The 13374-nt window shown below is 46.2% G+C and overlaps 1 protein-coding gene across 19 annotated transcripts in view; it reads right to left on the bottom strand.

The window, feature by feature from the left end:
• Nucleotides 1-64: 64 nt before the first annotated feature.
• The window catches only part of CAST (calpastatin), a 61193-nt gene continuing 47883 nt past the window's right edge, over nucleotides 65-13374 (bottom strand). For 16 of the 19 annotated variants that reach the window (XM_065046573.1, XM_065046576.1, XM_065046579.1 and 13 more), the window contains 12 exons: nucleotides 13091-13192; nucleotides 12405-12488; nucleotides 11619-11666; nucleotides 11355-11450; nucleotides 10889-10987; nucleotides 9811-9912; nucleotides 8513-8605; nucleotides 7684-7737; nucleotides 7186-7275; nucleotides 5390-5469; nucleotides 3978-4045; nucleotides 65-2654 (listed from right to left, as the gene is read on the bottom strand). In XM_065046573.1, coding sequence (XP_064902645.1) covers nucleotides 3988-4045; nucleotides 5390-5469; nucleotides 7186-7275; nucleotides 7684-7737; nucleotides 8513-8605; nucleotides 9811-9912; nucleotides 10889-10987; nucleotides 11355-11450; nucleotides 11619-11666; nucleotides 12405-12488; nucleotides 13091-13192 — 906 coding nt within the window. In that variant the 3' untranslated portion in view covers nucleotides 65-2654; nucleotides 3978-3987. The remainder of the gene's footprint in view (nucleotides 2655-3977; nucleotides 4046-5389; nucleotides 5470-7185; nucleotides 7276-7683; nucleotides 7738-8512; nucleotides 8606-9810; nucleotides 9913-10888; nucleotides 10988-11354; nucleotides 11451-11618; nucleotides 11667-12404; nucleotides 12489-13090; nucleotides 13193-13374) is intronic. The other 3 variants (XM_065046581.1, XM_065046568.1, XM_065046570.1) reach the window with 1 other exon arrangement.

Below are 13374 nucleotides of genomic sequence, written 5' to 3'. Positions count from 1 at the left end.
AGGGTTCCTTTTGTCTTACGACAGCCAGGTATCAGCGGTAATAAACGGAAAGTTAGGCACATCGTCATGTATTCTTAAAACCTTTATTAGTGTGACACAGGTTCTCAGTACAGACTGCGAAGGACAGTAGGAAGTCTAAATATCCCCAATTATGTCTCCGGGCTGTCCCTGCGGCGCTGCAGGGGCTCCTGTGCTGCAGAGCAGCTCTGGTTCTACAGTGCGGCTCTGGTTCTACAGTGCGGCTTTGGTTCTACAGTGCGGCTTTGGTTCTACAGTGCGGCTTTGGTTCTACAATGTGGCTCCGGTTCTACAGCACAGCTCCGGTTCTACAGCACGGCTCCGGTTCTACAGCGCGGCTTTGGTTCTACAGCGCGGCTCTGGTTCTAAAGTGCGGCTTTGGTTCTACAATGCGGCTCTGGTTCTAAAGCACGGCTTTGGTTCTACAGCACGGTTCCGGTTCTACAGCGCGGCTCCGGTTCTACAACGCGGCTCTGGTTCTAAAGCGCAGCTTTGGTTCTACAGCGCGGCTCTGGTTCTAAAGCGCGGCTTTGGTTCTAAAGCGCGGCTCTGGTTCTACAGTCAGCGTGGGCCGCGTGTGAACAAGCGAGGCGGAGTGGGTGTGTGAGGCATGGAAAGAACACATGCCAGGTGTGGAAAGCACGGGTACCATGTGCGAAAAGCACAGGTGTGATGTGTGAAAACACGGGTGTAATTTGTGATAAGCACATGTACCACACGCGAAAAGCACACGTGCAATGTGTGAAAAGCACAAGTGCGACGTGTGAAAAGCACAGGTACCGTGTGTGAAAACACAGGTGCGATGGGTGGCAGCACGGGTGGGATGGGTGGAAGCACGGGAGCAATGGGTGGAAGCACGGGTAGGATGGGTGGAAGCACGGGTGGGATGATGGGTGGAAGCATGGGTGGGATGGGTGGAAGCACGGGAGCGATGGGTGGCAGCACGGGTGGGATGGGTGGAAACACGAGTGGGATGGGTGGAAGCACGGGAGCGATGGGTGGCAGCACGGGAGCGATGGGTGGAAGCAAAGGTGTGATGATGGGTGGAAGCACGGGTGCGATGGGTGGCAGCACGGGAGCGATGGGTGGCAGCACGGGTGGGATGGGTGGAAGCACGGGTGGGATGGGTGGAAGCACGGGTGGGATGGGTGGAAGCACGGGTGGGATGATGGGTGGCAGCACGGGGGCGATGGGTGGCAGCACGGGGGCGATGGGTGGCAGCACGGGTGGGATGATGGGTGGCAGCACGGGTGGGATGGGTGGAAGCACGGGTGGGATGATGGGTGGCAGCACGGGGGCGATGGGTGGCAGCACGGGTGGGATGATGGGTGGCAGCACGGGTGGGATGGGTGGCAGCACGGGTGGGATGGGTGGCAGCACGGGGGCGATGGGTGGCAGCACGGGTGGGATGATGGGTGGCAGCACGGGTGGGATGATGGGTGGCAGCACGGGTGGGATGGGTGGAAGCACGGGTGGGATGGGTGGAAGCACGGGTGGGATGATGGGTGGCAGCACGGGAGCGATGGGTGGCAGCACGGGTGGGATGGGTGGAAGCACGGGTGCGATGGGTGGAAGCACGGGTGGGATGATGGGTGGAAGCACGGGTGGGATGATGGGTGGAAGCACGGGTGGGATGGATGGCAGCACGGGTGGGATGGGTGGCAGCACGGGTGCCGTGTGTGAAAAGTTGGGTGCGATGGGTGTACGGCCGTGATGTGTGGAAGGCCGCTCTGCAGAGCGACAGATGGAGCCCCGTGCGGGCACGTGTGACTTCGCTCCGGCAGCAGCGGCTCCTGCAGCGCCCTCTGCAGCAACAGGGGCAGAAACGAGTGGAAACAGTGCAAAATTAGAAAACTAAAAAAGTGCACCTGTCGGCCTGAACTTCCCTTTGATCTCTGCGAAGGCTCCTCCTCCATCTCCCTCCTGTGACGGTAACTGTGTCACTGTTACACCAGGATTGTACTTTGTTCAGTCCAGGACACTCCTTAAAATTATATAACAGTACAGATACAAATGGAAATAAAAAACCAAAGCGACCTAAATCCTTATCTGGTGCTTCTGTTGTTTTAACTACAGCTAAGGCAGCACCCGAGGCACCTGTTTCATTTCTAGACGTGCTTGTCGAGCGGTTAATCCCCAGTTTCTCGCTCTTTGTCTACCCACAGGTTTCCCACCAGGCCCTGGCTTCAGGAAAGGCCACTCGGCCAGGCTGATGGTCACCAAAGCTCGTTACACTCCACAATACTTAAGGCATTTGCTGCAACATTGAAAATGCGAGCACGTACAAATTCCTTAGAGATCTACAGGCACTACGTGAAGATTATGTGCAAAAGTCCGCAGGTCTTTTCTTCTTTTTGGCATTGCTATTCATTTATGAAATATATTTCTCGCAAATATAAAGCATTCTTTCTCTCTGAAAACTGAAGAAAATTACCAAAAAAGTCAAAGTATAGGAGTATAACAAAATGAATGGCCAGGGAAAAAATAACCTTAGTCTACTACCAGGAAAAAAGAAAATGTGAAGAGTCCCGCAAGTATCACTGTACAAAACCACCCAGAATAACCATCAGCTTTTGTTCTTCGGAAATCATTATCCACCAACAGAAATAAGACGTTTTACATGATGCGCCAAGACCCTGGGGGAAAGAAAAAGAAAAACAGTTACAGTGCTTGTTCTCTTCAGTTTGGAACAGCGTCGGGAGCGGGACACCCGCGGGTTTGGTGTTGGAACAGCGTCGGGAGCGGGACACCCGCGGGTTTGGTGTTGGAACAGCGTCGGGAGCGGGACACCCGCGGGTTTGGTGTTGGGGTCAGAGCTGGTGACGGAGCCGCCCTTGTCTGTCCCCGGCACACCCAGGACCCTCCAGCCCCGGGCATCACAGCGCTGAAAATTGACGGTGATGGAAGACACTAATTATGGACAATGATGCTAAACATGTTATCATCACAGAACCATTCCAGTTGGAAAAGCCCCTCAAGATCACCGAGCCCACCTGTTCCCCAGCCCTGTCCCTGCCCCATGTCCTGAGAACCTCATGTCTGTCTGTCCAGCCCTCCAGGGCTGGTGACTCCAGCGCTGCCCTGGGCAGCCTGTTCAATGCCCCACAGCCCTTTGGGGAAGAAATTGTTCCCACATCCAACCTCAACCTCCCCTGGCACAACTTGAGGCCGTTTCCTCTGCTCCTGGCGCTTGTTCCTGGGGAGCAGAGCCCGACCCCCCTGGCTCCAAGCTCCTTTCAGGCAGTTCAGAGATCAGAAGGTCTCCCCTCAGCTCCTGTTCTCCAGCTGAACCCCCAGGTCCCTCATCCGCTCCATCACACTTGTGCTCCAGCCCCTCACCAGCTCCGTTCCCTCCTCTGCACTCTCTCTAGTGTCTCAATGTCCTTCTGATGATGAGGGGCCCAGAACCGCCCCAGGATTCGGGGTTTGGCGGATGTGGGGGACGCTGTGCACGGAGCAGCACTCGTGTCAGTGGGACACGTGTGTGAACAGGTCACAGTTGTGCCAGGGGAGCCCAGAGCAGAACAGCAGAACCTGTGGCACCTGCCAGCTCAGCTGCGGGGCTGCCGGTGTCTGCTCCAAAACCAGCCCAGTGCAGAAACAATGACATAATCGCACTGTCCTAAAGACAGAAACAACCGGTTGTTGGTTTCGGTCTCCATTACCCAGCAAAACAGCTTGCCAGGGAAGCTGTATGTCGTGCTTTGGAAGCCTCAGTTACATGAACCTGAAGGAATTTAGCTACAGGGAGTAATTCTGTACTAATAGTGCGGAAAAGTCTGTGGAAAAAAAAGTAAGGCCCAGGATTCACCACAGTGGAGTTCACAGACATTCCAGGTGTTGTGTCTAGCAGCACCTCTAACCACATCTGTGTTTAGTTAAGACTGTCAACAAAACTCAGCTCTAATAACAACTCATTAATTGTCTTTGTGGTAGTTCACAGAATAAAGAAATCTCACCTAATAACGTTCAATGTTTAGCTCGTTTTCTGCTTCTCAGATTTGCTGCCGGAGGACTGTCCCCTTCCCTAAGGAGAAACAGGAGACTGTAAGCACCGGTGAACCAAGCTAAAATCAGAAATAAAGCCGTGAGACCCCGGCCAGAAGCCACAGTTCAGATATAAGTGCGATCTGCAGCTGAAATAATGGAAGTTCAGCAGCACTATGTGTAACTTCTATTGTGCACATATTTTCATTTCCCACCATCGCTTTGTTTCGGGTGGGGAGCTGTGGTGACCTCTGCACATCCCACTCCTCAACATCCTCGTGACCCAGCACAACTCAGAACATTAACAACTACGTTCTGCTGTTACACTGGAGCTGTGTGTCGCAATTCCATAATCAGGAAAAGTCCCATCATTGAAACGTGACACATGAAATTCCCGGAGCAGACGTTATCACCCGATTCAGCGCTCTGCCCGCACGTGTCCTGCGGGAGAACAGCGCGATGGGAGGTTTCACCCTTTCCCAATGTTTTGTGTATTACTGGATGACAAAAGCCCAGCAACTTTTTTTTTTTTTCTTTTTAAATGCAGGAAAAAACTTGCCTTTTTTCCCACCAAATTCACTCTGCATACTTATTTACGAATCCATGTGTCCCGTCCCAACCGATGGGATGAGCGATGCGTTAACTCCAGACGCGACACGCGCCCTGGCTCAACAGGCGAGACCAGGCGTGAGTTAACCCCGGGTTAATTCTGCGCCGTTATGTGCAGTGAAGGACAGACAATCACCTCCGGGGTCCAATTCAATTGTGAGTTTTACTAAAAGTACTTGTTGGAATATTGGTTCCAGCGAATGGTGACTTGGCAAAAGTGTAACAGAACTTATCAACTCATTAACAGTGAAAATACTACTGCTTCTGGCTGAACTAGTTTTGCCACAATGTTTTCAGCCATATCCTTATCAATACTCAACAACACGTAGGTTTTAATTCCTTTTTATAAGATAAATGATGACAACTCCATAAAAGGGTGTGTGGTTGAAGGAGTACATTCTAACCGCTTTCAGAAAGCTGTTATTTAGCACTGCCAAGGACAGACAGAGATGGGATCTCAGGCAGCTGTCGGCATGGGAACCGACACTTCGATCAGCAGCCACAGCGCGCGAGGCGCCTGCGAGCCCAGCCCCCTCCGGAACGCCACGCTCTCTCCAAAACAAATATTTTAGTGCCCATTTATTTAAAATTTTCCTTGAAACAGCCAGGTGCTCTTATGTACATGCTTACAAAAATGGATTGAGTTCAACCTATTGATGTAAAATTCTCCCCAAAGTAACGTCCACGTAATATGAACCTGAAGTGCAGCTGCCCATCTTTCATGTTCACAGTGTATGGCAACCAGACTGTCCGTGTTATAAAATAACATCCCTACCGTTTTAGGGTCCTTGGGTTTTCCTTTGTCCTTCGGGGTTGGTTTCGTGGTGACGGTTTCCTTCCCGCTTTTGTCCTACACTCCAAAGAAAAGGAATAATTACAGTTACAAACAGAGCAGAGGATTGATGGCTCCTGCTTCAGCATCTGTGGTATTTCAGATGCAGCTGGTCCGGCAGGACAGTGCTCAGTGCAGGACACACGGACGGAATCGCAGAAAGGCGGGATACGGAGCTTAGTTTAGCAGCAGAAAGCACAAAAATTCTGGTATGTACAGGCAGATTTTGTATTTACTAAAAAGCAGTAATGCTGCAGCAGAAGATGAAGCTCCGAAGTCCATAAGCACACAGACCAGTTAGAACACGAACAGCCTGACCCCGTGCCAGGGCCCCCGGCAGAGCTCCTCGAGACACAACCACCTCCTCCAGCATTTGAACGACGGTTTCAAAGCTGCTGCTTCTCTGTACCCCAGAGGGGAACAGTGTAAGACCACAGATAATCACAATAAAGCATTTTACATATGGACAAACTTAGAATTTGCTCTTTGTATAAGCTTCAGGAAGATAATGCACAATTTCGCTCAGGAACAGGTTATGATTCCACACCTCTGTCTGTCCAAGCAGCTTAATGTTTTACTGCTAACATACTGGTTTGCTCAAAGACCAAATATCTTGTAAACTGGTTGTCATTGCTCAAAAGAATGGATCCTGTCTGCCATTGCTAACCTAACAATATATAAATCATTACAGATTTAGGTCGGTCTGCTCATATCACGAAGACCAGAGTGACTTGCAAAACTCCTGCCACAACTACAGACAGCACTGACCTTGCAGCTTCAGACGTTTTGAAGCCGCACAGTTAGCTGAGTCTTGCTTAAGCACATCTCGAGACTGTTGGATCAAGTGTCCTGTAGCCAAACGTTGCTCATTACACGCTAAAAGGATTATGTAACACAATATGCAAATGGTGTGAACACAGGGATAAGATTTTGTATACGTTGCCTTTCACTATTCCTGCTGTTGTGCCGGCTTTATTCCAGCATCCAGACTTGTGCAACTCTGTAATAAACAACATCTCGTCTCTGTGTGCTAAATTTGGCTCGTTTGCGTGCACACTGGGTAAAGAACCCTTATTCTGGGTAGAACACAACACATAGACGATAATTAGTACCATCCCCGTGTTAATGACCTCCAGATGCAGCACCTTCCACTGCTCAGCTCGTTTCATATGGCCTCGCGTGTGCAGCGCTTTGCTGGGAAAAGTCTGACAGGTGTTTGTCAGCTGCATTGAAGATGATTTAATGACAAATAAACGCTCCATTTCTCATTACGAGACCTCTCCAGCCCGTTCCTTCTTCATCTTTCTGGGCAGTTCTACTATTTTCCCTAAGACACCTGAAATTCCTACTCCTAGCATTTCTCCCTGCAAAACCTCCTGGAACTGTTCCTCACCTCCAGCCTACAACTACTGCCGGGCAGCACGTGCAGTCACTGAACGAAGATTTCTCTGCCTCTCTACATGTTTTGGATACTCTGATCTGTTAACAAACCGTTACCACAGTTCCCTGCTCCACTCACTGTCTTACCTCTCCAGAACTCCCTAAATACCACAAGCCTTCCTTCTTCCAAATATTCAGCGCACAGCAAGACACCTCAGACTCACACTATGGTAGCAAGACAATCACGACACCTGGAGAGCACCTTCCAAAGGGTAGCTGCTGCAAATAAAAGCGAGGAACCTTCTCGGAGCAGCAAAAAACTGCTATTGTTTGCAAGTTATTAGCAGAAAATGTCCTACCTTGGAGTGCTTTGGTGTGTCAGGAGCCCTCGCTGGAGTATCGAAGTCCCCTGACAGGGCGTCGACAGCTGCAGAGTCATCCGCCGGCTTCTGCAACGATTTTAATTCTGAAGTCACACAACACGCAATACTTCCCAGAGTCACATTAATGTTTCTGGAATTTATGTCTGCTTTAATTATCACTTTCTTAAAAGAAAACACGCTTGGGCTCTATGCGTATGTAAGAACAGAGATGTCTGCTTGAGGTTTCCAAAATACACCATTTCTTTGAATACTGGACCTGAAGATTCACAGTCCAGTTGTGTATAAACACTTTATTTATTGTGCAGAGTGAGACTCCACAAAAGTTTTACTGTCCACGCTGTCACTATTACCTACTGCATTCAATGGCATTTATGAGAATTCACAGTGAATCACGCCTTGAGCCTACAATAAAGCTACTTCCAATAAAAGATCAGAGCAGTATGAAACAAAGAGCAGAAATACGATAAATGTCACCTTTTCTTCTTTGTGTTTCGCATCATCCTTTGCTGTTGGCTTTACTGGTTTACCCTTGGGAAGAAGAAAGATTACACTATCATTTTGAAATGGTCGAATAATTGTGAGACACATGTACGCACGTTTGACATCGGGAGTTTACAGATTACCAAAAGAGCTGAACCAATCTGAACCGATTTCTTTATTCCTCACGCTATTTACTCAAAAGTCAGTTCACAATGCGTTTTCATGCTCCGTTACTCCGACTACATCTGTGATATCATCTTTGTGCCGCCAGAGTCTACTGGAGGAACAGCCTCACGCAGAGAAGATCAAACCACAGCGCGCAGGGAAAACACCGAGGTGACATCCCTGTGTCCACTTTGTCCCCAAGCGTGGCACAAAACCACGCGGAATGGAAAGGCACTGTTACCACAGTCTGCAGGTTTCTCCTGTTCAACAGCAGACCACAAAGCCAAGCCGTTTACAGGGAGACACTATTTTTTCACGTGGTTTTCCAGAGCACCTAAACCACCGTGTAACTGGAATTTATACTGCTAAACCTCTACAATGTTAACAGCTGCTGGGTGGTTCAATGTGATTTATTTGTTTAGATTCGCCAATTTTAAAAAGGGAAAAAAAAAACCACCAGAATATTTTCTATTTCAATTAAATGCATGCAAGGATATACAAAGCTACGCTAAGTATAGGATATGTACACGTTTGACCCTAATACATAAATCTGGAACACACACTCACTTATTCCCCATTCTCCCCATAATTCCAAAGAGGACAGACCGCTCACGTGCACAATTTCTGGCTCAACAGAGGGAACAAAGCTCTCCTGTACCTGCTCCCCCGACTCCAGCAGCTTTCGGTAGTCGGGAGGGATCGTCTCCTCTCTTTCCCCAAGCTTGTCTCTGTGTTCAGACTCAGCCTTTTCCTGAAAGCATCCAGGTTTTGAACAGCTTTAATGATTTTGTTAGAAATACTAGCAAACAGTAAGTCACAGTGCTCATTAAACTCACGGCAAATGCCTTTTTTGAATTTAAAATTTTAAAAATACCAGAGAGATCTCATTTATTCATTTCACCATTGAATGTGTTTCATGCCTGAAGCTTTTAAAAACTACTAGCTGTCAAGAAGAGCACACATTTAATAAGTTGGACATACATATACACAGCAGTACACCAGCACAAAAACCTGAAATTATATCAACTTTCAGTTCTACTTTTCAGCAATATGGCCAAAAGAAGTCATTTCATACTTCCACACTGCAGCTTGGACACAAAACTGATGTACTGCAGTGTCTGAGCTGTGAAATCTCCTTCTAGACTCCAGCCTAAATCTATTCAGGAGTGTCTTACGGTGGCGTTTTTTCCTTATTTTTGTTTGTTTTGGTGTTTTGTTCTGTGTTTTTGTTTGTTTGTTTTCTTCCCCAGTAAAGTCCTTTACCTTAAATACTTCAGTCTACAATTCACTGTTACTACTATAAAGAAATGTGTCCGATTTTCTTATTAGCAGAAACGTCTTTATACAATTACATAAAGAAAGACTGAATGAAGGAAAAACAAGCTGAAAATGTTAAGTAAAAAAAAAAAAGAGATTGATTAAATGATCATGTCTGCTGAAGAACTTGGCACCTGCGGGGTTAAAGAAGTCAAAGCTTAATGAAAAGACCACAAAATCAATTTTAAGAACAGATGCCAGAGAAGACACCTGAAAAATAATTAAAATAATGACAACGAGAGGTACTGAAATCAAAGTATTGCAAATTTTCTGTAACATTTCAACACTTGCATTCAAATGGCTAAAGTATAGGAACTAATTCAACATTTTTCACACAATCACAAGTAATCCAGCTGATTGAAGAGCAGAGTGCATGCTCAGAAGCAAAATCATCTAAGTGAATGGGCTGATATGCCTACGGGCAGGACAACTTAACAGCATGTTGCTTTTTTCTAGTAACCTTACTGCTACATCTGAAAATCACTTGCCGTGCACTTCTATGAGTATATAGGAAGTATGGCACTATATGCTTTTAAAAAATATCCATAAGAAGTAAGGCAAGGATCTGTTTTGTTCTTTTTTTCTCTTTTTCTTTTATTTTCACCCAGACTGCAGAAGTTTCAGAGTGACTTTTGTTACCTTCACTTTATCCACAACGGGTTTGTTCTCATCAGGGTCTGGTTCCCTCTGTCCCAGGGAATCGGACAGGAGATCCAAGGCTTCGTCCATCTCTTTTCCTCCCTAATGAAGGACAAACACATTTGTGAGTGCAAATTTGCTTAAAAATAATTTAATATAAATGCTGAGTAATGAGGTGTCAGTTTCAGTGAACAATGAACCATCAGCTCTCCCTCTGTAATTACACTGGAATCGCAAAAGCCGGGGGAAAAACTACAGAATATTTAAGACCTACAAGAAACACAATTTCAGGAAGGGCTATGGAATTTATTCAATGGCTTTCTTTTGTTACACATAAGCCTACCTGATCTAATGAGAAGAGTTCCTCAAAAAGAGTGTTTTTTGGTAACTGCCACTCATTTTGCAAACATCACGATCACTGCCTATCAGCTGCTAAGGAAGTCTTAATCTGAATTAGAGCTTATTAACAATTTACCTTCACAATATGTATGGTCTTTTGCTAATTCACACTGGTTTTATTCAGACTCTGGTTAGCAAAAGAAGCCCTTAAACGCAATTAAAACCCTGGTGGGATGAGCTTTGTACTCTTTGCAATCAGTCTGGAAACACTAGAGGGAGCTCCCACCGCACAGATCACAACAGGAAAAGGAGGAGGGAGGACACATTACAACTGTTAATTAACACATGCACCAGGATGCATGTGCACTGTGCTGGTACTAAAAGCGGGTGCTGCCTATCCCTCTGTTAACCCTGAACTCCTCCGTCTATAGGCTTAACAGACGACTTGGCCACTGCGCCAATGACTGCACTATTTTTATTTTACATGTTCTCATTACCTAACGAGGAACAGAAAGCTGTGTTCTGTCTAAAAAAAAACCAGACAGACCAGTCTTTGCACTCAGTTAAACATAAAGTGCCCAGAAACTCACGCTTTCTCTCTTTCCTCCCAATGGCCAGTGTGACAATAAGTTATTTAACTTCTCAACAGTCTGCATGAGTAAAACTGGCCAGATCGTGTTCCCTTCTCTCTCCAACAGTCCATTTAGTTCGAGACACGATGGACAGAAGGGTCGCTTACCGAGGCGGGAGCTGGAGGAGCCGCTGATCGCAGCGAGGGAACGGCGGCAGCGGAGATAACGCCCGAGGAACCCGCGGGCCCTTCGCCCCGCTCGGCGCTCTGGAACAAGACACAGGGTCATTGCTGGCAGAGGGCTGGAGACACACCATCAGATTCAGACAACTTTGCATTTAGCTATAGATTTACTCAGCACGACTGTAGGTAAGGGTAGCAGCAAACAATCACTGACGCTTAAAGAACAGTTTTAAAATAACTACCAAGGCCTTACGTTTGTTCTGAAACTGTTTGTTTTATTTTCAGGGAATACTGTTTAATTTAATTGCTCTCCCATTACTTTGTTGCATAAAATATTTTGCAACTTTCATCAATTAATTTAAGAAAGTTTAGGAAAGAAAACAAATAAAATATGAAGATTAGTGAAACAATTCGAAAATAAACCAGATTTCCAGAAATCAAATCTACTGACCTTTATTACAGCTGGTGTAGGTAACGGTGCAGATGGTAATGGTGAAGAGGAAAACCCTGCTGTCAAACCCTCTAAAAGATCATCTTCACTCATGGGCTATCATTAAAAACAACAAGAAAGACACTTGTAGTCCTTTCCATCTATTAAAAACGGAACAGGTAACAAAATCTGTCTCCATTATTAAACTGAAGACCGAGGAACCTTAGTGACATTTGGGTAAGTAACTCATGAATGAGACATCTATCTGAATATTCACTTTTTTACCTGGGGCTTTTCTTCTGGTTTTGGTACGAGCGGTTTCCCATCTTTATCCTATAAAAGAAGAATCCCTTTGTGTTAGACCAAGCAGTCCACGAATGACCATGCGAGACAAGTGCTCTGAGAGCATTTGCTGACCGACAGACAGTGTTACACGAAAACGACCCAACCAGTAACACCTAGCACCCAGTGCTGTTACTCCACGTGTCATCTAAAAAATCCAGGTCCTGCAAGTTACAGACGTCTGAGTGCTGAAAAGCAACACAGCGCGCGGGATTCTGAGCTCCCCTCTTTGCGTTTCAACTTCCACGGCAACAGCACCATTAATAAACAAACCCCAAGCTCTGGATGCCGAGCCCGGAGGGGCCGCTGTCCCTCCACACTGGCAGCTGTGCCGGCTGCTGTGCAGGTCTTGGCTATGCCCAAGTAACCTGTTTATCTTAAACGAGTCGTAGCGGTGTTTGTACAAATGGCAGCTTGCAGCATTGTGGGTTTTTTAACAGCTTTGACCAATCACAATATGGTAAGTACTAAAACACAAAAAGCTAACAGTGCACTAACACCAGTCAAAACTAACGATGTGTAGGTACAGTTATCTAAACCACTCCTGTGTCTACACCTATCTAATGACCGACGGCAGATATGCAGGAACTCCAATCAGAACTTTCATATCCTATAAAAATGGCTGAAGTAAACATCAGTATTTCAAAATGAAATGGAGTTGCAGTTTCATCTGTCTATTCTGAGGAAAGAGAAGAAAATATGGCTAAAATAGCATATTAAATAAATTACTTTTGCTTCTGTTAATCTGTACTCTGGAGGAATTGTTTCTTCATCTTCGCCTAGTTTTTTGTGTTCTTCCTGTTTGTTTTTCTCCTATGAAGGTAAAATAAAAATAATATTAATAAAACCAACAAAACAGACATGCACATAAGCAAGTATTCAAGGTTTTCAGCGTACTGATTCAAATTAGTCTTTCAATCCAACTACCAAAGTCCCATGGAAATCACAAGGGTTGTTGGAAGACGACAGAATATACATTTTTCAATGACTTACTTGAGGCTCTTTGTTAAAATAACACAAGCAGTGTAAAAAACCCCAAAGTTTTACCTATCGTTCCTAATTTAAACAGGTCATCATAAATTTGGTTCCTTTTTCAAAAGGACCACACTGTTCACCGCCCCTGCTGTGCGTGTTAACTCAGCTTTGGTTCAGCAGTGAGGCACTAAGCAAGTGTGGGTTTTAGAGGGTGAGGGAACCACTGTATGGTAATAGGCAGAATGATTAAGGAAATGCGCTCACTGTGTTGAAATCCCACTAGTGCTTCCTAAGAGGAACACAACTGGGTTCACAAGTAAATTTTGTTTTTTAAAAAAGTGAAAGTATTATCTCTAAGTTTTTCCTGGACTGAGGAAATAGTCACACTGAAGATAATGGTATCAGAAGTCTACTTTTTCGAGGTCTGGCTGTCTCTCTACCTTGGTCTTGTCCACAGTGGGTTTGCTCTCATCCGGAGCGGGCTCTCTCTTTCCCAGGCTGCTGGACAAGGCTTCCAGCGCTTCATCTGCCACGCGACCAACCTGTGAGGGCATCGGGACAGCAAGAACAAATCAGTTCTGAGTCTGCAGTTCAGCTGCAGCTGAAGAAACCTGTTGTCCTGGTTTTGTTAAAAACACGTTTCTCTGTTAGTGAATGTGCCTGTCAGCTCAAGCTTCATATGAGCTGCGTTTTCCTGGAGAACCAGACACATGTTTTGGTAAAC

The sequence above is a fragment of the Columba livia genome, chromosome Z (genome assembly GCF_036013475.1).
Source record: "Columba livia isolate bColLiv1 breed racing homer chromosome Z, bColLiv1.pat.W.v2, whole genome shotgun sequence".
NCBI lineage: Eukaryota > Metazoa > Chordata > Aves > Columbiformes > Columbidae > Columba > Columba livia.
The sequence above is the reverse complement of the archived record's forward strand: the minus strand, read 5'-3'. Positions and strand labels throughout refer to the sequence as shown.